This window comes from Myotis brandtii, unplaced genomic scaffold, assembly GCF_000412655.1.
Source record: "Myotis brandtii unplaced genomic scaffold, ASM41265v1 scaffold358, whole genome shotgun sequence".
Classification (NCBI taxonomy): domain Eukaryota; kingdom Metazoa; phylum Chordata; class Mammalia; order Chiroptera; family Vespertilionidae; genus Myotis; species Myotis brandtii.
In genome coordinates, this window is record NW_005363772.1 from 3,906,664 (window position 1) to 3,928,509 (window position 21,846).

Below are 21,846 nucleotides of genomic sequence, written 5' to 3' on the forward strand. Positions count from 1 at the left end.
GTGTGTGTGTGTGTGTGTGTGTGTGTGTGTGTGTAGCCCCTGGAGCGGAGCAAGCCTTTGATGTCCTCCACATGAGGTCCAGGGCTCAGAGATCACACACAGCCTCTGTTTTCACGGAGCTCACAGCTTAATCAAGGAGACAGATACTGTTAAATTAAGGCTCTTCTTGGAGGTTGGTCATCCTGGTCAGGGCAAACGAGCTGTGTGATTAATACCTACTGACTTCAGTGAGAAGCACGCTTGGGAACAACATGAGTTTTGGTCTTAAATCTTACTACCTGAGTTACCTTAGACAAATTTAAACTTTGTGCAGCCATAGTACCAACAACACTAGATTGGGAGACGGGGCATTCTTTCGATGTATCACAGTATCTTCAGACTTACTGATATTTAATACATATCAGTTTTTCAAATAGCAGCAACATCCTCTTATTCAAAAAGTGAAGGATCTTGGCTTATTGTATGAACTTTTGTATCAACTCCTTTCTGGTTGTCATTCCTAAATATTAATGGCATGCAGATGAAGAGCTCATTTCCTTTCATCTGCCCCCATTTTCCCATGCTGCTCCATTTATTTTAGTACTTCCCAGCTTTGCCCCATCATTTTTGTTGCTCTTTATGTTAGTGAGCAAGAGAAGTGACTTATACTAATACACAGTCATTTATACTCCCCTTTTTATGGCCTGCCTTACAATTCTCTGTGAGAGGCTGTTCTATTTTCTGAGTATGTTTGTGTTTATGCAGGTGATTAATATAACAAATATTTTCTTATTTGGTTTGTAAATATTTGCTGAGCCTTTGGTATGCTTGAAGTTATGATAGAAAAAAAATAAAAATATTTAAGACAGCGTGTCATGATGTAGGGTGTTTGAAAATCTTGTTTTCTAAAGATATGAATGGAAAAATGAAATATTTTATTATGGAAAATCTCAAGTATATGAAAATGTAGGTAGAATAAGCTAATGTTACCCCATATACTTATCCCTCACCTTCAACAATGATCAAATCATGGCTAATCTTATTTCATCTATATCTTTACCCTATTCTATTCTCCTTTATTATTTTAAAGCAAATTCCACATATTGTATTATTTCATTCATAAATATTTTACTAATCATCTCCAAAAATAAGAGCTCTTACAAAAAGAACTATTAAAACTTCAAAATTAAAATAATTCCTTAATATCACCAAATACAGTCAATGTTCAAATTCCCAGTTATATCATCAATATTTGACTTAATAGAGGCCTGGTGCATGAAATTTGTGCACAGGGGAGGGGGGCCCCTCAGCCCGGCCTGCACCCTCTCCAATCCAGTACCCCTTGGTCGGACATCCCTCTCGCAATTTGGGACCGCTGGCTCCTAACTGCTCGCCTGCTTGCCTGCTTGATCACCCCAACCACTCTGCCTGCCTGCCTGATCGCCCCTAACTGTTCCCCCCTGCCAGCCTGATCGATCCTAACTGCTTCCCCCACTGGCCTGATCTCCCCTAACTGCTCTCCCCTGCTGGCCTGATTGCCCCAACCGCCTCTGTCTCGGCCCCTGTCACCGTGGCTTTGTCCGGAAGTCTAGAAGATGTCCAGTCTATCTGGTCTAATTAGCATATTACCCTTTTATTAGTATAGATTTTACAGTTTGACAAATTTTTTAATGTGCTGTAATATTAGATGTCACCCCTGCTGCTAATATCCCCATCCTTTTTTATTTCAGCACTTGGTCTGTCCCTTGATCCCCACTTCTTAACATGTTTTTTTTTTTTCACATGACTCTGAATTAATTTTACTGGGATGTTAGAGCAGATTGAAGGTGAAAGGATTTGGACTAACACAGTGGGGAGGAGAAAGTATGTGATGACAGATACATAGCAGACAACCAGAAAGCAAGGAGGATTGCTTAAGAATCTAAACATGTTGCAGACATCAGGACTTAGTGGAAGTTTCAAGGGAGGATTTTTCAGGTTAAAACATAATTGCTTCTTCAGAGCTGTGATTCTTGGATCAAAAGTAAGAAGCGGGGACTGGGGAGAGGAGCTCTGCCCTTGTTTACCTTGGTAGCCAGTTCCAACCTCATCTGGATGGGGCGTGTGTCCCAGGAGGAAAAATGGCCTCTTTAGACCTGGGATGGAGTGTGCTGTAGAATCACATGAACAGATTGTAAAAACCCAGGTTGGTGGGGCCCAAGGATGGACATTCTAACTAACTCCCAGGTGATGTTGCTGCTGGTCCAGGAACCACAGCTTGATAACCACTGATAGTCCTTCCTACTCCCTGTTGGTCTTTCCATTTTTAAGACATTTTATCTTTCCTTTTGCTGCATACATTGCAACCCATTGTGTAATTGATTTAACATCCCTAGTGAGCATCTTCGGGGAAAAATTGGTGAGAAACCTGTGGGTGATTTATATGAAAATATATTGTTTTTATAATGATCATATGATAATATGGCGCTTCACCAGCCTAGTGGAATGGATGTAAACATGCTCTTTCATTTTTCTTTTTTTCAAAATGCCGTCAGCTTATTGGTCTAGTTGAGGATGACTTTAGTTTATTTTTTTAAGTTTGTTTTTTATCGTTGACAGTGTCCCCTCTCCCCCCCTCCATCTCCCACTGCATGGAACATTCTTTCTTTCAATGAAGGATTTTTTTTCTCTTAAGTGTCTTAATCTCAGTGAATTGTATCCATCTCATGGCACAAAATTAGAAGTTCTCTTTCAAACCTAAACATTCTACCTAAGGAAAGCTGAGAAGAAAGCTAGGACAAATGTCATTCTCACCAAAGTTTAAAACAAACTTTGTAATTTTCTCACAGCCTGTCTTTCTTTCTTTCTTCACAGAGAGACTGGGCAGCTAGCCTGACCTAAAACATCAGTTAGTCAGCAACTCTGCAAAAAATTGTGTTTTTTCTGCCAAACCTTTAGCCACCACACCCATTGCTGGAACTTTCCCTGATATTTTACCCCATTCAAATATGCTCTAAACGGGTCCTAACCAAGCTTGAAATATACCCCAAACTTGCTTCTGTTGGGTCTCTTTTTGTCCCTTACTCTATATGAATAGTAAGTGAATATTATTCCCAGGTTCTTATTTTCCTAAGACTATTCTAAACTTATTTTTAATTAAGTCATGAGAATAGGAAACCACTAGATTGAGGACTCCTACAAACAGAGCTGGTCTTCTCTGTTCACATCACACAAGTAAGGGTTTTCTCAGGTTTGAACTCTGACCTTTAACCCAAATGGAATTCCTTTGTTGTGGTGGTTGTATTTTCTGGTACCTTTTCCTTCAGCAAGTCATTCAAAGAAGTATATATTAGTTATTTAGAATCCAGACATCAATTTTCTATTATCTGGGAATCATTGGATGTTGAAGTTTTAATTTTCTAAATGGTTTTCTCCATCCAAAAGACCAAAGTATAATCAGCATGTCTCTGGGTAAACGAAGAATTAGAACAAAGGGACCTGGATATTCTGTCTTTTATTTTCGGACCTCAGATCTGAACTTGGATTATTCATTATCCTTGATTTGTGATGTATTGTCACTATAAGTCCATGCATTTCCTCCATTATATCAATTCATTTACTTATTTAGTTAATTTTTTAAAATACAATTTTATTTTTAATTTCTAACAAGCATCTTCATTCCTAGTTTTAAAAATTTGAGGTGAAATTTCCATATATTGAAATGCACACATCTTAAATGTATAGTTTGATGAATTTGACAAATGTATAAACTTGTGTAACTAATACTTCAATCAACATATTAAACAGGAAGTTCCCCGGTACCTCCTTTAATCATTTGCCACTTCCTACAGATAACTATTGTTCTACTTTCTATCACCATAGATTGCCCGTTCTTGAATTTCATATAAAAGGAATCATGCAGTACATAGTCATTTATGTCTGGCTTCTTTTGCTCAACATACTGTTGCATGTATCAACAGTTCAGTCTTTTTTATTGTGGAGTAATATTTCATTGTATTGGAATAACATTCCATTGCATTAAGTATGTGAGAACGCACAGGGGCAATCTTCCTCTCAGACGTGTTTTTGAGGATATAGGACAATCACTTTAAGAGCATAGTATTTTCTGACGCCCTTTTATTTAGCCTTTCTATTTTTGAAAATACTTTGACCCATTCATGACGATTGGCATAGTTTTATCAACACAGATGCTCACTCAGTTAGGCTGACTCTAAAATACCTCAGGCCATTGGCAAGTCTGAGTTTTAATATATATGGAAATTCTATTCTTAGTGTTAGTGCTTCACCACTTCAGGCTTCTGTTCTTATTCTTCTCTGTAATCCTTTAAAGCCCATTTGGAATTTATTGAGACTTATTTTGTGGCCTTGCATACGTGGCCCATCATGGTGAACATAACTTGGACTTGAAATGTATATTCTGCATTTAAGTGTTTTGTTCTATAAATTGAATTAGATCAAGATGGTTACATGCCGAAACCGGTTTGGCTCAGTGGATAGAGCGTCGGCCTGCGGACTGAAAGGTCCCAGGTTCGATTCCGGGCGAGGGCATGTACCTGGATTTCGGGCACATCCCCAGTAGGAGATGTGTAGGAGGCGGCTGATCAATGTTTCTGACTCTCTATCTCTCTCCCTTCCTCTCTGTAAAAAATCAATAAAGTATATTTAAAAAAAAAAAAGATGGTTACATTTTCACCACCCTAAAAAGTAATCCTGCCCTAACAGGTTTGGCTCAGTGGATAGAGTGTCGGTCCACAGACTGAAGGGTCCTGGGTTCGATTCTGGTCCAGGGCACATACCTTGGTTGCAGGCTAGATCCCCGTCGGGGCATATGCAGGAGGCAACCAATGGATGTGTCTCTCTCACATCAATGTTTCTCTCTCTCTCTCTCACTCACTCTCTCTCTTTCTCTCTCTCCCTCACCCCTTCACTCTCTCTAAAAATCAATGGAAAATATCCTCGGGTGAGGATTAACAACAACAACAAAAGTAATTCTGTATGCTTTAGCTATCACCCACCTTTTCCATATTACATACATATTTATTATGTTTACTGTCTGTCCTCTCCTTACTGTTACATGTAGCGAATTATGTGATAAATATAGAGATCAAGAGTAAACATTTATAAGTTTTTTAAACAATGAAATATTGTCATCATAGTTTTATGTTATTAAACAAAGGATTGGTCCCTAAAGAATTGGAAATGTTTTTAAAAAATTGGTTCTTTACTGCTTTGAAAATTATGGCCTAGATTCTTATACCTCCATGCCATAGTATTTGAAAGGTTCTGGACAGAACAGAGAAGTAGATAATTACCTGTCATACTTGGAAGTGTTTCGTGCCCTACACAAATCATAGTTGCTAGCAAAGAAAATCAATCCTTGCTTTTATAAATTGGTGGGGCAGTGAGAGCTTTTTCATTGTGAGCATTACTTTGTTTTACTAGCATTTCCCATGTTTATTGCTGAGCTGACGTGTGTTCCTTTCTATATATCTCGTGATATCTAGAGTGCTTTGAAGTGCAACTTTTAAAATGAAGGTAATGCAAGCCACTTAATTATATGAAAGTAAAGGACTGAAGGCCATTCAGCTTAATCCTTTATGTTCTCAGTTTTCACGTTTTAAGTTTTCCAGCCTGAAGTGTGATTATTAAATCTGTGCCCCACCTTGCTGGACTAGCTAAATGTGCGAGTAAGTTTTTGAGAGCTACCTAGGCTCATAACCTGGCTTGTTAACCACCTGAATTCTGGTCACTGTAAATGCACGCCTTAGGTATTTTTGTGCTGTAGTATTTCCACATCACATGGTAGAGATATTTTATACCTTCTGAGGTAAGTAAAGTTCTGGGAAACTCTTAGATGAAATCTATAAAAACTATAAAAACGAAGTAATATTTCACAATGATTAAATGGCATATTATTAAAATGAATGTACATAAGAACTGATCCAACAAGCTTTTTATCAGAACTGTGAATGTGTTTGTAAAAATAAAGTGGTGAGATCTGGCTGCCTGGAAACAAGGGCAAAGGTTTCTATTAAACAGCATACCCTTCATTTCCCAGGTATTTGTTACACCACAGTATCTGCAGAGTCGCAGAAGCCTTATTTGGGCCTATTGGGAAAATGTGTATGCTACTTAGTCTGGCACCTGAAATGCGTTAATTAATATTGAAAACCACATAATTTGACTTTTTCCTGCTTTGACCAAATTTCTTGCAGGGCTAAGTTCAGTCAATTTTTTGAATAGGTAAAAGAGTGAGTAGACTGTGACAATTTCAGTATAAACCTATCTTTCAGATAGAGAATCAGATAAGCAAATATAATATTGTTGGAAATCAGACCTAGGCTAAAAACCGGTCTTTGCTATATTTACTTGGCATGTTTCCTTGCAAAAATCAACAAACATCTTTGATTTCATTGTAAAACAAAGATGAATGTATCCATTTTATAGGGTCGCTGTTATGATTAAGGATTGTGGATAATGTATGTAAATGTATAGGGACCACTGTAGACACTTAATGCATGGTAGCTATTGTTGCATTAAAAAATAGCAGTTGATTTGTGTGTGTTTACTATATATGCACACAATGAGAACCATTTTCTTACACAAGTCTTATGGTAATCCTTATACAGAAAAAAGGGGGCAAAATTAAGAGAGTAGAGATTGGTTTGGGCTGGAATAGGGAGGGAGGAAGTTCTGGTCTACCCAGCATTCCTCAAGGCCCCGAGCAAGGCTCCATAGCCATGCCTGATAGAGCTCTATAGAGTGCGGCATGGAAAGCATTCTTCTGGACTTTAAACACCTTGAGTGCAAGAACTGAATCTTGTTTCATTAACTGATACAGGTATAGCATGTGGTCTCTCAGTATAGTGACAGTTGACCACAGCTCGTTAAATGGTTCAATTAATTCAGGTCTACTACTTCAGAAATTCCCTCGATTTGCCTGCCAGGTGGAGTTATCATTTGAAGTTGAATTATCAAACCTGCCAGGAAGCATGAGTCATTTAAAGGATGTAATGATAACATCGTTATTTTTTCAGATCTAGGTTGGAATTTGCCCTTCACAAATAACAAAATGATGAGTGATGCAAGTGACATGTTGGCTGCGGCGCTGGAGCAGATGGATGGTATTATAGCAGGTAATGTGCATCCTCTAAAATATGGAATCATGCCATTTATTCTGCTCTCTTGGCTTTTGCATTACAGCTGTTTTATTACCTTTCCACTTTCTTATTTTCACTTATTGGCTCTCTCCAATGCCTTTAGGTTCCCTGTGGTTTCATCCTTGACCCTCCTTCCCATTTTCTTGCAGAATTTTTATTTTTTCAAAAAATTTTCAGTTAGAGTTGACATTCAATATTATTTTATATTAGGTTCAGGTGTATAGCATAGTGGTCAGATGATTATGTAATTTATGAAGTGATCTGTCAGTAATTCTAGTAGTCACTTGGCATCATACCTAGTTATTACAATATTATTGACTATATTCCCTATACTATACTTTACATCTCCATGACTATTTAGTAACTACCAATCTGTACTTAATCTCTTCACCTTTTTCACCCAATCCCCCTAATCCCCTCTCCTCTGGCAACCAGCAGTCTGTTCTCTGTATCTATGAGTCTGTTTCTGTTTTGTTTATTGATTTATTATGTTCTTTAGAGTCCACATATAAGTGGAGTCATATGGTATTGTTTTTCTTTTACTGACTTATTTTACTTAGCCTAATACCCTCTAGGTCAGTAATGGCGAACCTTTTGAGCTCGGCGTGTCAGCATTTTGAAAAACCCTAACTTAACTCTGGTGCCGTGTCACATATAGAAATTTTTTGATATTTGCAACCATAGTAAAACAAAGTATTTTTGATATTTATTTTATATATTTAAATGCCATTTAACAAAGAAAAATCAACCAAAAAAATGAGTTCGCGTGTCATAGGTTCGCCATCACTGCTCTAGGTCAATCCATATTGTCACAAATGGTGAAACTTCATTCTTTTTTTTATGGCTGAGTAATATTCTATTGTATAGATGTATCATATCTTCTTTATCCAATATCTATTGATGGGCACTTGGATTGCTTCCATATCTTGGCTATTGTAAATACTGCTGCAATGAACATAGGGGTATTAGTGTTGAATTTAATTAGTGTTTTAGATTTTTTCAGATATATATATCAAGTAAGTATAATTGATGGGTCATAAGGTAATTCTATTTTTAAGGAACCTCCATGCTGTTTTCCATAGTGGCTGCACCAATCTGCAATCCCACCAACAGTGTAGGAGGGTTTCCTTTCCTTCACATCCTCACCAACATTTGCTCATTGTTGATTTATAGATGATAGCAAATTCTGACAGGTGTGAGGTGATATTTTATTGTGGTTTTAATTTAATTTCTCTGGTTAGTGACATTGAGCATCGTTTCATATGTCTATTGGTCATCTGTGTGTCCTCTTTGGAGAAATGTCTATCATATCCTCTGCCCATTTTTTGAATTGGATAGTCTGTTTTCTTGGTGTTAAGGCGTATGAGTTTTGGATATAAACCCCTTATCAGATTAATCGTTAGCAAATATCTTTTTCCATTCAGTAGATTTTATTTTCATTTGTTATTTGTTTTGTTTCTTTTGCTGTGAGTTCCATTTGTTTATTTTTTTCTTTTGTTTCCCAAGGAGATATGTCAGAAAAAAAATATTACTAAGAACAATGTCAGAGAGTTCACTGCCTAAGTTTTCTGGTTTTATTTATTTGGGTCCTCTCTTTTTTCTTAATGAGTATTGTTAAAGGTTTTCAAAGAACCAGCTCTTGGTTTCATTAATCTTTTGTATTTTTTTTTAGGCTCTATTTTGTTTATTTCCACTCTGATTTTTACTATTTCCTTCCTTCTATTCACTTTGGGTTCTGTTTGTTACTGTTTTTCTAGTTCCTTTAGGTGTAAGGTTAGGTTGTTTATATGTCTATTGGTCATCTGTGTGTCCTCCTTGGAGAAATGTTTATATGTGATTTGTCTTGTTTCTTCGTGTGTGTTTTTTTTTTTTTTTCATTTGAATCTCAGAAAAACAACAAATAATTTGTTAGTATATTTGTTCCCAGTATTGTATAGGATTACTTAATACTACAAAAGTATTCATTTTTAAAATTTTAAATCATTTTTTATTTATCAATTACAGTTGACATAAATTTTAATATTAGTTTCAGGTGTACACCCCAGTGATTAGACATTACATAACTTACTAAGTGATCATCCCGATAAATCTTGCACCCATCTGACACTGTGCATAGTTGTTAGAATATTATTGACTGTATTCCCTATGCTGTACTTTACATCCCCATGACTATTCTGTAACAACCAATTTGTACTTCTTAATCCCTTCACTTTTTTCACCCATTCCCCAACCCCCTTCCCATCTGGCAGCCATCAAAACGTTCTCTATATCTGTGAATCTGTTTCTGTTCTGCTGGTCTGTTCATTTTGTGTGCTTTTTAGAGTCAATTTATTGATAGATATGTATTTATTGCCATTTTATTGTTCATATTTTTATCTTTTTTTAATTTTTTATTTTCTAAAGAAGACCTTTAACATTTCATATAATACTGATTTGGTGGTGATAAACTCTGTTAGCTTTTTCTTGTCTGGGAATCTCTTTATCACGCTTTCAATTTTAAATGATAGTCTTTCTGTGTAAAGTAGTCTGGTTGTAGGTTCTTACTTTTCACCACTTTGAATATTTTGAGCCAACTCCTTTTGGCATGCCATGTTTTTGTTGAGAAATTGTCTGACAGTCAATTTCTGGGAGCTCCCTTGTAGGTAACTCTCTTTACTTTGCTGCTTTTAAAATTCTGTCTTCGTCTTTAATATTTGCCATTTTAATTGATGAGTCTTGTTATGTGCCTCTTTGCATTTCATCTTGTTTGGGACTCTCTGCTTCCTCAACTTGTATGTCTATTTTCTTCTTTAGATTAGGGAAGTTTTTAGTAATTTTTTCAATTAGGGTCTCAATTTTTTGCTCTTTCTCTCTGCCTTCTCATACCCTTACGATGCAAATGTTTTTATGCTTGACATTGTCCCACAGGTACCTTAAATATCTTCATTTGGGTGGGTGTTTTTTGCTACCTTCACCTCCAGATCACTTATTTGATCCTCTGCTCCACCTAATCTGCTGTTGATTCCTTCTAGTGAATTCTTCATTTCTGACTGGTTCTTTTTTATGGTTTCTATGTTCTTTTTTATGCTTACTCTCTTTGTAGAAGTTCTCACTAAGTTCCTTGAGCATCCTTAAAACCAGTGTTTTAAACTCTGTATGTGGTAGATTGCTTGCCTCTATTTCATTTAGTTCTTTTTCTGAAGATTTCCCTTGTTCTTTTATTTGTGACATGTTTCTTAGTCTCCCCATTTTGGCTGTCTCTTTGTGTTTGTTTCTATGTATTATATACATCTGCTACATCTTCCAGTCTTCGTGGGGTGGCCTTATGTAGTATGTGTTCTGTGGGGCCAAATTGCACAGTCTCCCTTATCACCTGATCCAGGTGTTCCAGGAATATCCCTTGTGTGGGTTGTATGTGCCTTCCTGTTGTAGTTGAGACTTAATTGCCATTGAGACTTCAGTAGGTGCAATTGACTCTCAGGTTTACTGGCAGGAAGATTGGCCACGACCACAGTGTACATGCTGCTGTGCAGTGTTGATCCCAGGGAGCGGGATTTGCCCTAGTGGCTTCTAATGCCTGCTGACTGCTCTTTGGGCATGCCACCTGTGCAGCTAATCTGGTAGTGCTCCATTATGGTCTGAAGCTAGCCACTGGGTGTGCTCTGTGTTTGTTCCAAGGCTTCTTGTGAGGGTCTCCAGTGCAGGTCAATGTTAGACACTGCCTGTAATTGGTCCGGGGCTACCTGTGGTTGGTGGCTGTCTATATTGGATCTGGATGCACATGCAAGATGTCACACTGTTAACCAAGACCAGCTGCCACCAGTATTGGGTCTAGGGCAGGTCAGCAAAAGGTCCAAGGCACCCGGAGACCTGCAGCTGCCTGCCAGCTACCTTTAAGGCTCAGCTGCTGAAAGAACTTTCAGTGATATGTAAGTTTGGTGAGGCAGGGTTTCAGGGAGTCACCAGGGTGGGGTGAGTAGTGTGTTCTCCAAGTTAATACAGATTCATATTTGGCACCAGTGCTGACCATGAGGACACTCAGCGAAAGTCTCAATGGGGCTAGCCACCATCTGCCTGAGGCCTGTGGACCTTTGTGAGTGGTGGGGGTGGGGTGGCTCTCAGGAAGTCACCGGGGTGGAGCTGGTGGAGTTCACCAGTCTAATACAGATTCAGATTTGGCCAAGTGAGGGGAGGACTCAACACAGGGACAATGGTAGCTGTCCTTCAGCCCTTTCCCTAAAACCACACAACTCACTTTCTCTCTGTATGTCTCTGGCACCCCTGGAGCGTGATAAGAATTCCTTGAGAGTTTTTAAAGAAAGACTGCCATGCGGACTCAGGGTGGCTGCTGTTGAAAGAGCCTCAGGGCTTGTGCAAGTTGGGCAGGGCAAGGTCTCAGGGAGTTGTCAGGGTGGAACGAGTGGACTTCACCAGGTTAATGCAGATACAGATTTGGCCTCATGGGAGGAGGACTCAACACAGGGACAGTGGCGGCAGTGCCACACAACTCAGTTTCTCCCTGTATTTCTCTGGAGACCCTCCAAGCTGCTGTCTCTCCACCAGAGCCCAAGGTGAGTGCCTGCCAGCAAGAATTTTTTTGCATGGGTGGGCCCTTTAAGAAGATGCCTGTGTTTCTAACACCCTTCCGTCTCACCCAGTTGTTAAGTGGGCTCCTCTTCCCAGCACTGGTGTTTCATGCTGGGAAGCCTGGTGTGGAGCTGAGACCCCTCCCTCCTCAGGGAGTACCTCTGCAGCTGAAATATCACTCTGGATTTTCAACCGCCACCTGTGGGTGTCCAGTCAGCCTGTTCCACATCTCACCCCTCCTATCAGTCTCAATGTGGTTGCTTCTTTATATCCTTTAGTGATAGGGCTTCTGTTCAGCCAGTTTTCAGGTGGTTGTCCAGGTTGGTTGTTCTATAATTTCGTTGTAATTGTATGTGATCATGGGAGGAGGTGAGTGCACTGTCCACCTACCTACCATCGTGTTGATTGGAACTCCTCCTGGGTTAGTATTATGTTTAGGTTAGAATTTGGTTCAGGGTTTAGGTTAGGTATGAGGTTAGGTTTAGAGTTAGATTTAAGATAAGGGTTAGTTTTAGTGTTCGTGGTGAGTTCAGTACAGTGGGGCCTTGACTTACCAGTGTCCCGACTAAGGAGTTTTTTGAGATACCAGCAGTCTCTGGGCCGATTTTTTGCATTGAGTTGATAGAGTAATTTGAGTTAACGAGCTCCTTAATGAGTTCCTCGGATTAAACTCGTAAGTCAAGGCCCCACTGTGTTAGGTTTAGGGTTAGCTTTAAATTTTGGGTCATAGGTTGGGTTGATGTTAGGATTAGGGTTAGGCTTAGGTTTAAAGGTAGGGTTAGGATTACAGTTTAGTTTAGAATTAGGGTTAAGGTTAAGGTAAAATGTTTGTGTTTATTTCAGTATTATGGTTAGGGGGAGGATTTATGTTAGGTGTGGGGGACCTCGGCAACTGAGATATCCCTCCAGATTCTTAATCTCCACATGTGTGGAGGTAAGTACAGCAGATACCTACTCTGCCATCTTGACCGGACCCTCTTTCCAGAAGTATTCTTTTATTTTTTTAATATATTTTAGTGATTTTTTACAGAGAGTAAGGGAGAGTTAGAAACATCGATGAGAGAGAAACATCGATCAGTTGCCTCTTGCACACTCCCTCCTGGGTATGTGCCTGCCACCAAGGTACATGCCCTTGACCGGAATCAAACCTGGGACCCTTGAGTCCGCAGGCCGACGCTCTATCCACTGAGCCAAACCAGTCAGGGCCAGAAGTATTCTTAAATTTTACTTTAAGATGTTAGCATCTTGGGATTCTGATCAACGTTCCTGGTAGTCTGTGGACCACACTTTGAAGGATACTGCTCTTTCCAGTATCCATGAGTGTTCTGATCTGTTTTCTTGAATTTAACACTCACTTTTCACCAGTGACTCACACCTACTTACTTTTTCAATTCTTCTGTTATGCTTCATGTCTCTCTCTCTTACTGCCAGTAAGGTATTTCCCCTGAAATATCCCATAGACACATCAATGTCATTATTTTTTTAAAAAATTGAGCTCATTATATTTCCTCAGAAACCTCTCTAGCAGTCTTTGGCTAATTCCATAGCCCTTCATCTCAGCTTTACAGGGTTCCTGTGGAGATAGATAGAGTTGGTTCTGTGAAGCATTTAGCACTGTTCTTAGCAAATCGATGGCAACCATTGTTATAGTTTGGCAGATTTGAGTTTTGATCATCTGTCCAGTATTAGGAGGTTCAGTGGAATGGACTAGTAGAGAGAGAGACTCTCCCCCATTGTTAGAATTGATCAAGCCAGACAGCCAACTGGAGAGACAGCTAACACGTTGGTTCTCAAGTATCATCCAGTTGTAAGATTTCCAGATTTATGAGGTGATAGCCTAAATATTGTAATTATTGATATTTAAGTGTGAAGTTTGTATTTATATTTGACAGTATGTTTATTTAACAGACTAGAACATAAAAACCAAAGAGATGAAGAGGTCTATACGAGTGCTTTCAGAATGGGCTGTGGGTCAGATGTGTGGGTTTAAATAGCAGAATGTTTTCTCTTATAAGTAACTGAAAATAACAATGGCTGTAAAATTATTTTGTAAAGCTAATTTTAGCAAGAGCATTTGATGTGAGGCTGCAAACAAAATCATGGTGGAAATGTTGATACACACTTGCTCACACATCCACATACGAATATATACATGTAATTCATTCCACTTCTTCAGAGATTACGTTCTGGCAAGTTACCTGGGAGCTGGCCCTCTTACCTTTGAAATTATGCCACGCAATTTCCACCTCAGCGTGTAGCTTATTTCTAGGAAATGAAATCCTTTATGGTCCCTAAAATTCATTCGTGTTTTTTGTAATACATGGCTCCACGCGAACTGATCTGCTACCTTCTTAACCCCTGTGTCTGTGAGGTTAGCACCTCTTACACCGAAGCCCACCATACTCTTACTGTACCACACAGTTGGTGGCCCACTTGTTAGATATTTGACCATTGATATTCACCATCAGTTATACAGTTTTTATTTTTGCACCAAATAACTATGCCTTTGAGAGATTTACCTGATCAAATGATCTCTTCCTTCTTTTTTTTCCTTTTTACTGAATTTATTGGGGTGACACTGGTTAACAAAATTATACAGGTGTCAGGTGCACAATTCTACAACACATTATCTGTACACCGTGCTGTGTGTTCACCACCCCAACTCAAGTTTCTGTCCATCGCCATTTATCACCCCAATACCCCCCCTCCACTTCTCACCTCCCCCTGGCAATCACCACACTGTTGTTTGTATCCATGAGGTTTTTTCTTTTTTTCTTTTCTTTTTGCTCAATCCCTCCACACGTCCCCCCACCCCTGGTGACTGGACTGCTGGATTTGCTTGCCACCTTCAGCTTTGGTGTCTTATCTAATATAAATCCTGTGGCTTTCTTTGATTTTTTTTAAACCTAGGTTCTAAGGCCCTGGAATATTCCAATGGGATTTTTGATTGCCAGTCCCCCACCTCCCCGTTCATGGGAAGCTTGCGAGCCCTGCACCTGGTGGAAGACCTGCGTGGACTGTTAGAGATGATGGAAACAGATGAGAAGGAAGGCCTGAGATGTCAGATCCCAGATTCAACTGCAGAAACGCTCATCGAATGGCTTCAGAGTCAAATGGTAGATTCCTTCATGTTGCACCTCCCATGCTGTGAATCTTTTGTTGCTTATTCCGAAATTTAGAACATAGAATAGCCAATTAGAGCAAGAAGAAAAAAATATATAGGGCAGCACAGGTTTTCCCTAAAGAGCTCCCAGCTCCCTTTTGACTCTAAGGGTTATTTTTACAAAGGGCTCTTTATGTACATTTCTTGGGGGCCCAGCAAGTCACCTGATGATTCTCATAAAAGTGGACTAGCCTTTAGATTGTGACCGAATAACCTACTGTGGCTTCGAGCAAATAGTCCTATAAGAGAAGGAACCTTGCACATCATAGATGCTTAGCAGTACTATTGGGCAGTTCACAGTAAAAGGACCCAGTGGCAATTCTAAATAGGCAGACTCTCAAAGAGCAAGAGGTTTGTAGCAGTCTTTGATATGAAGTGCCATCTAGTGGCTTGTGGTGGTCATTTCAATTCCAGTGTACAAGTTACTAGTTAAGCTGCGTTGTTGGGCTTTTAAACGGTATTCGTATTCACTGCTCAGTGAGGACTCTTTCTAGACATCCTTCTCAAAAAATTGATGACATGGCCCATCTGCTCTTTCCCTGAACACAATGGTAGATACCATGGTTTTAATATGCGGCAAACACATAAAATCTAAAGGATATCACAAACACAGATTCAAGGGAAAAGATAGGAAGGGTGTTATTTTGTAAGTATTTAAAGAATACTCAGTTTTCAAGAATTTACATTAATATGCATATGGGTTAATTGTGTTAGTATAAAAGCTAATGATCATTGTATGTAAGAATTGAGATATATTTTTGGTTCTGTTTGCTGTTACCTTAATACTACATCCTGCAGCTAAAACATGTTCACATGATGTGACACAAATACTCGTGTCCCCAGCCAGTCCCATGACAAGTGTTCTCATGTTCCCAGCCAACATGCCTCCCATTTCTGACAGTTTTTAAATGGTGGTGCAGCTACACAAACTTGACAGTTGGAGATATTTTATTTTTTTTATAATACATGATACCTTATTATTATACTTTTTTCTTTTTGGTTAATCCTCACCCGAGGATATTTTTCCATTGATCTTTTTTAGAAAGCGTGGAAGAGAGAGGGAAAGACAGAGAGAGACATCGATGTGAGAAAAACACATTGATTGGTTGCCTCCTGCACGCGTCCCGACCAGGGCCCAGGCCAGGGTAAAGCCTGCAACCAAGGTATGTGCCCTTGACCGGACTCAAACCTAGGACTCTTCAGTCCTCAGGCCGACACTCTATCCACTGAGCCAAACCAGCTAGAACCTTATTATTATACTTTATTATTTGCTCTGCAAGTTTCTTCTCTATAGATTGAAGTATCCAGGTTTTCTGATTCCTTTGGGGAATTGCTTCATGCTCTAAAATTAGATGTTTTTTAGCTGTTCCCTAGGCTATTTCTTCTTCCTCTCTCACCCCCTTTTTACTCCACATTTTTCTGATAATTCATCACCTAATGGGAAAGGAATTTACTATTGGCAGCAGAACCTATTCCTGGCTCACATCCAGAGGCTGCCGATGGCAGCCATAGCTCAAGGGTACCTGCGATTGAATTTTTAACTTGTGTTCAAAAACAAGTGTTGTCTAAAACAAAATTGTATGCCCCAAAACATTTCCATTCACACGTGCTCCATCTGTTCTGTTAAAGTCTTTCTGGAAAAAGAGTAAAAAGGATAATGATGATATCTGAATATAAATCAGATCGTGTCCTTCACTTCTTTCTCAGAAACTTCCCAGTGGTAGTCACTTCGCACTCAGAGGAAAAGCCAGATGCTAACTCTGGATTGCAAGGCCTTCTAGGCATTGCTCCTCATTATTCTTTGACCTTATGTGTCATTATACTTCTCTTTCACTTCACTCTAGGCACACTGGCTCCTTCACTGATTCTCAAACAGTCTCACTGGTTCTGAGACGCACTGGGCAAACTGGCCTCAGGGCCTTTGCACTAGCTGTTCACTCTGCCGGGAAAGCTCTTTCCCCAGATATCTGTATGGTTAGTTTTCTCATAGTCTCTGATATTGAAAGTTGTGTTCTTGGTGAGGCCTTCCCTGGACAGCCTATCTAAAATTTTACATATTCATTCCTGTTATTACATCTCTCTGCTTTTTATTTTCTTAGCACTTACCATTTTCTTACATACTATGGATTTGCCATGTTTATATCATTTATTTTCGGTCTATCAAACTGGAATGTGAGAATCTGAGAATTTTGCCTTGGAGCTAGGTTACAAATTACTCATACATAGTTCACAACTGGAATGTAAATATCAAGAATCTGAGAATTTTACCTTGGAGCTAGGTTACAAATTACTCATACATAGTTCACTTTTTTAAAAAGTATATATTTTTATTGATTTCAGAGAGGAAGGGAGAGGGAGAGAGAGATAGAAACATCAATGATAACAGAGAGTCATTGATCGGCTGCCTCCTGCACACCCCCCACTGGGGATCCAGCCGTGACCTCCTGGTTCATAGGTCAATGCTCAACCTTTGAGCCACGCTGGCTGAGCCATAGTTCACTTTTTTGACAAAAGAGTACAGGCATTTGTCAGACTGTGAAGAAGTTTCCATAATAATTTAGAAAAATTTATTAACACTCGTTACATAATTAAGATTTAATGATGACCAACTTGACAGTCCATTACTTAAGGCTGATACTAATGTTCTCATTAATGCAACTGGGTATTTATAGTTCTTTTTATTATTTTGCCTGGGCCAGAGAGATCCCCTGGTTTACTGTAGGATGCAGGCCCATTTAATGGTTTTATAGGATCAGAAGCTGGATAAGAAAAAAGAAAATAGTAACACTAGCTGCCTGTTATAGTGAAGGGATAGTGAATCTACAAGAATGAATTTGTGTTAATAGAGTACCTATAGCTTTAACCTTCTAGTAATGAATAGGTATTTTTTACGATTTAAAAGTTTAACACAAATATTTAACAATGCTTTAGCAAACTCCAAGTCCAAGAGGGCAAATAGGAAAACATGTTTGTTTGAGCCAAGCAAGTGGTTTTTGCTTACTTTAGGTCTAACATGATGAGTTGCCCTAGTGCCTTTTTTCAATAAATGAAGCTGAGACTTTCCTGACCTGGATCAGGTCAAGAAGTCCCCAAAGTGTCTGGTTATTTGGCAGTTTTAGTTATAGGCAATCTCAAAATCTGCAGAAACTGCAAAAATACAGTTTTCAACAGAGCGAGTGAAAATGCTGATGGTAAGAACATCAGACCAGGCATCATAACCCGTGAGATACGTAGAGTATAAATGGGGGAAATGAAGAGTCCTTATTGCCCTGCCATGTTATTTCCTCTTTTGAACTGCATGAGAAATGTAGGAGGGGAAAATAAGCGGGCTGTATGCAAGACTGACCCAGTCGGAGGTGCTGTGGTACACAGGGACCCTCGCACTTGGAAGGGATGCTCCACTGGCCCGAAAGGCAGCGTTGTTGCCCTGAGTCGATGATTTACAGCACCAGGGTAGAGCCTCACTGCCCTCCAGGAGAGGACGGGGGCAGAGCAGGGCCTCTGCCTGGGGCTTGATTTCTACCGTTGGTGTCCTGTCCTCTGACTCTGGACAGCAGAGCATGAGATGCTTTATTGGGTTGGTCACAAATGAAATGTGACAGCAATATTCATGGTTGAAGGATTCAAATCTTATCTCAATCTCCCCTCCTAGTACAGTGTTTAGTGGAGAGCAGGCAATAAATGATTGCATGCAGTGGTGGAGATCTAATACTGATTAGGACACGAGAGACCCTGTGTTAGATACTCCTTTTGGTAGCTAGGGATAATGTTTAATTAAAGGAGCTTCAGTGGATGGAGCCTTCCTTTTCCTCTCTCGATACTGAATTTTAAAAACTAGAATCATGAAATCAAGAGTGTATCGGTGTCGAGTACATGACTTTCTAACCAGTATGCTGTACGTCTGCAATTAATACAGAATAATACTGAACGTAAACTGTAATTGAAAAAATCTGCAATTAATACAGAATAATACTGAATGTAAACTGTAATTGAAAAATAAAAAAATAAATAAAAACTTTAAAAGATAGCAAATGGAATGAAAGAATATATTCATAATAAAACTACACAGTGTTGATGTAAAAACTAGATTATAAAACCTCTATCTTACAGTACTGCATAGTTCAGAGCGTAGGATTTGGAGTCAGACCACTACATTGTGAAATCTGTGTACCTAATAGGGTTATGAGGATGAGAGGAGATAATCTATGTAAACCATTTAGAACATTGGCCTGGGTTATTAAACTCTTAAGCACTTAAAAAAAAAAGTGTGCTGGCAGAGAGACACGCATGTAGCCAGCTCTAGCCTAGTCCATTCAGTGTGACACCTGCTGAAATGGAGATGCATCCAGATGCTGTAACTGGCACGTGAGTGAGCACGTAAGGCGAGGAAGACTTCACACAGCAAGCCCCAGAGGAGGTGGACCATAAGGGAGGAGGAAAGAGGAAGAAAGGGTGGGAAATACGGTCCATGCAGAAGGGAGACAATCAGTGTGTGAGAGAGCATTCTGTGTTCGGGGAGGTTTTCAGTGGTCTGGTAGGTGGAGCACAGGGGTTGGAAAAAGAACAGAGGCAGCAGGGTATTTGCCTAATGGAATTTATCTCTCTCTAACATTTTTAAGGCAAAGGTAACAAAATTGGGAGAAATATAAATAAGGGTGTGACTAGGAGAGACCTTGACCTACTTGAGTAAGTCAACACAGTGTTTTAAAAGTATGTAACTAGTCCAGTGGTAGCTCTTAACTTTGGCTTAATGTTCTTATAGTGACTTTTCTTGTGTTTGTGTTTTTGTTTTTTAAAAATATATATATTTTTATTGATTTCAGAGAGGAAGGGAAAGGGAGAGAGAGATAGAAACATCAGTGATGAAAGAGAACCATTGATCGGTTAACCAGCTGCCTCCTGCACGCTCCCTACCAGGGATTGAATCTGCAACTGGGATATGGGCCCTGACCAACTGGGAATTGAACCCTGACCTCCTGGTTCATAGGTCGACACTCAACCACTCGGCCACACCAGCCAGGCTAACTTTTCATGTTTTTTTTTTAAACTAATATCCTCCTGGGCATTATGAGCACTTGTAAATATTACTACAGTGTTGAGAAACGTGAGCATTCTCATTGTGAGCCAATTTTTAGTATTTGTTGTTCTCTTAGGATAATTCTGTAGGACTGGTTTTGGAACATTTTCTATTTCCATATCATATGCAGTAGCTTCATAAAACACTTCTAGAACTTGCTATGAAATACTTGTAATCGTGCTGTAATTTTCTTCAGGCAGAAGGAAGACGACTTTGGCTTTGTACCCTTCCTGAGCAGAATGCTTTTTTCCCTACTTAATTAAATGTATTTATTTATAAAACATTGCCTGTGTGGGAATCGAAAAGCAGGTGCCTGCTAATATCCTTAATTAAAATGAGGGTGTAAAGCTGTGGCGGGCCCATCTCAGCACTTGCTTAGATGGAGGACATGCATTATGCATCCTGGCTTTTTTCCAAAAAGCTGTCCTCGGGAAGCTACATAAATTTCACTTCGTGGTAGTCCCCGGGGATGGAAGTCGTCCAGGCCACTCCACCAGGCTCCTCGTAATACTTGTCCCTTAATTCTGGGCACTTCAGTTTACAACATGAACAGAATTATGCTGAGGTGATGGTGCAGGTATGTGACCAAGCAGCTGATGTTAAATTAAACATTTTATTCATTCTAAATATACATCGCACACTTACTAAATTTGTTTCTGATTTTTTGTGTGTGGCCTCATGGGAAGTATATCCAGTGTGCATAGTTTTTAGAAGAAATATCCTAAAATTTTCTTTTTTGTTAAAGCGCCTTTTTGTGTTGTGTGTTTTTTTCAACCTATAACTTGGGTTAGTCCCAGAATTTATACTGGAAACTGCATGACTACCAGTTAATTCTGGAAAGATAATGGACGTCACATCAGATAGGAGCTGGGTGGTAAGGAGGTACAGTTTATATCTACTCTGGTTGTAACTCGGAAGTTGTTATTTGCTGTTTTGATTGAACTCTGGATGGCTTCGTCTAACCATTTTGGACTCCACTGGCTTTTATTTCTGTTGTATTTGAAAGAGGAGCCAGGACATTCTATTGGGATTACATATTATATGGCTGTGAACTGTGTAAGTGAGATAACAAGGGACATAGCACATACACGACTATGTTTCAAAATGACATTTTTATGTTGTCTGCTCTCTGTCAGCCTTTTCATGTGTTTCCGTAAAGCCTTGCATCTGTAAGATGACTGAGAAAAAAAACCTCACTAGCTCTCCCAATCCATACTTTAGCATGTAGACCATGCAGGAATATGCCCAGGTCTGATAAAGAGCACGGGGAGGGCCCTAGCCTGTTTGGCTCAGTGGATAGAGTGTCAGCCTACGGACTGAAGGGTCCCAGGTTTGATTCCGGCCAAGGGCACATGCCTGCGTTGCGGGCTCCGTCCCCAGTGTGGGGCATGCAGGAGGCAGCCGATCAGTTTCTATCTCTCTCTCCCTCTCTCTTCCTCTCTGAAATCAATAAAAATATATTTTTTTAAAAAGTGGCGGGGAGGGGTTTGCAGGGAGAAAAAAGAGTGAGCAGTGGTCTAAGCCAGTGGTTCTCAACCTTCTGGCCCTTTAAATACAGTTCCTCATGTTGTGACCCAACCATAAAATTATTTTCGTTGCTACTTCATAACTGTAATGTTGCTGCTGTTATGAATCGTAACGTAAATATCTGATATGCAGGATGGTCTTAGGCGACCCCTGTGAAAGGGTCGTTCGACCGCCAAAGGGGTTGCGACCCACAGGTTGAGAACCGCTGGCCCTGGGCCAGGTGCTATGGAGGTTACAACATGATGCCTTGTGTAGGCTCTGCCCTGGAGCTTGCATAGCGTTATATGAACAAGCAAGCTCACGAGAAGTTAGGGAATTCAGGAAGGAAAATGCTAAATCTCCAGTGAGCTCGGCTGGTCAGGGCTGCTGGGGAC

General features: G+C 39.7%; 1 protein-coding gene across 1 annotated transcript in view; it reads left to right on the forward strand.

Annotated features, from left to right (window-relative positions):
• Positions 1 to 21,846, forward strand: part of PPFIBP1 (PTPRF interacting protein, binding protein 1 (liprin beta 1)) — a 171,298-nt gene that overhangs the window by 104,845 nt on the left and 44,607 nt on the right. The window contains exons 3-4 of the mRNA XM_005871855.2: positions 7,017 to 7,115; positions 14,616 to 14,821. Coding sequence (XP_005871917.1) covers positions 7,052 to 7,115; positions 14,616 to 14,821 — 270 coding nt within the window. The 5' untranslated portion in view covers positions 7,017 to 7,051. The remainder of the gene's footprint in view (positions 1 to 7,016; positions 7,116 to 14,615; positions 14,822 to 21,846) is intronic.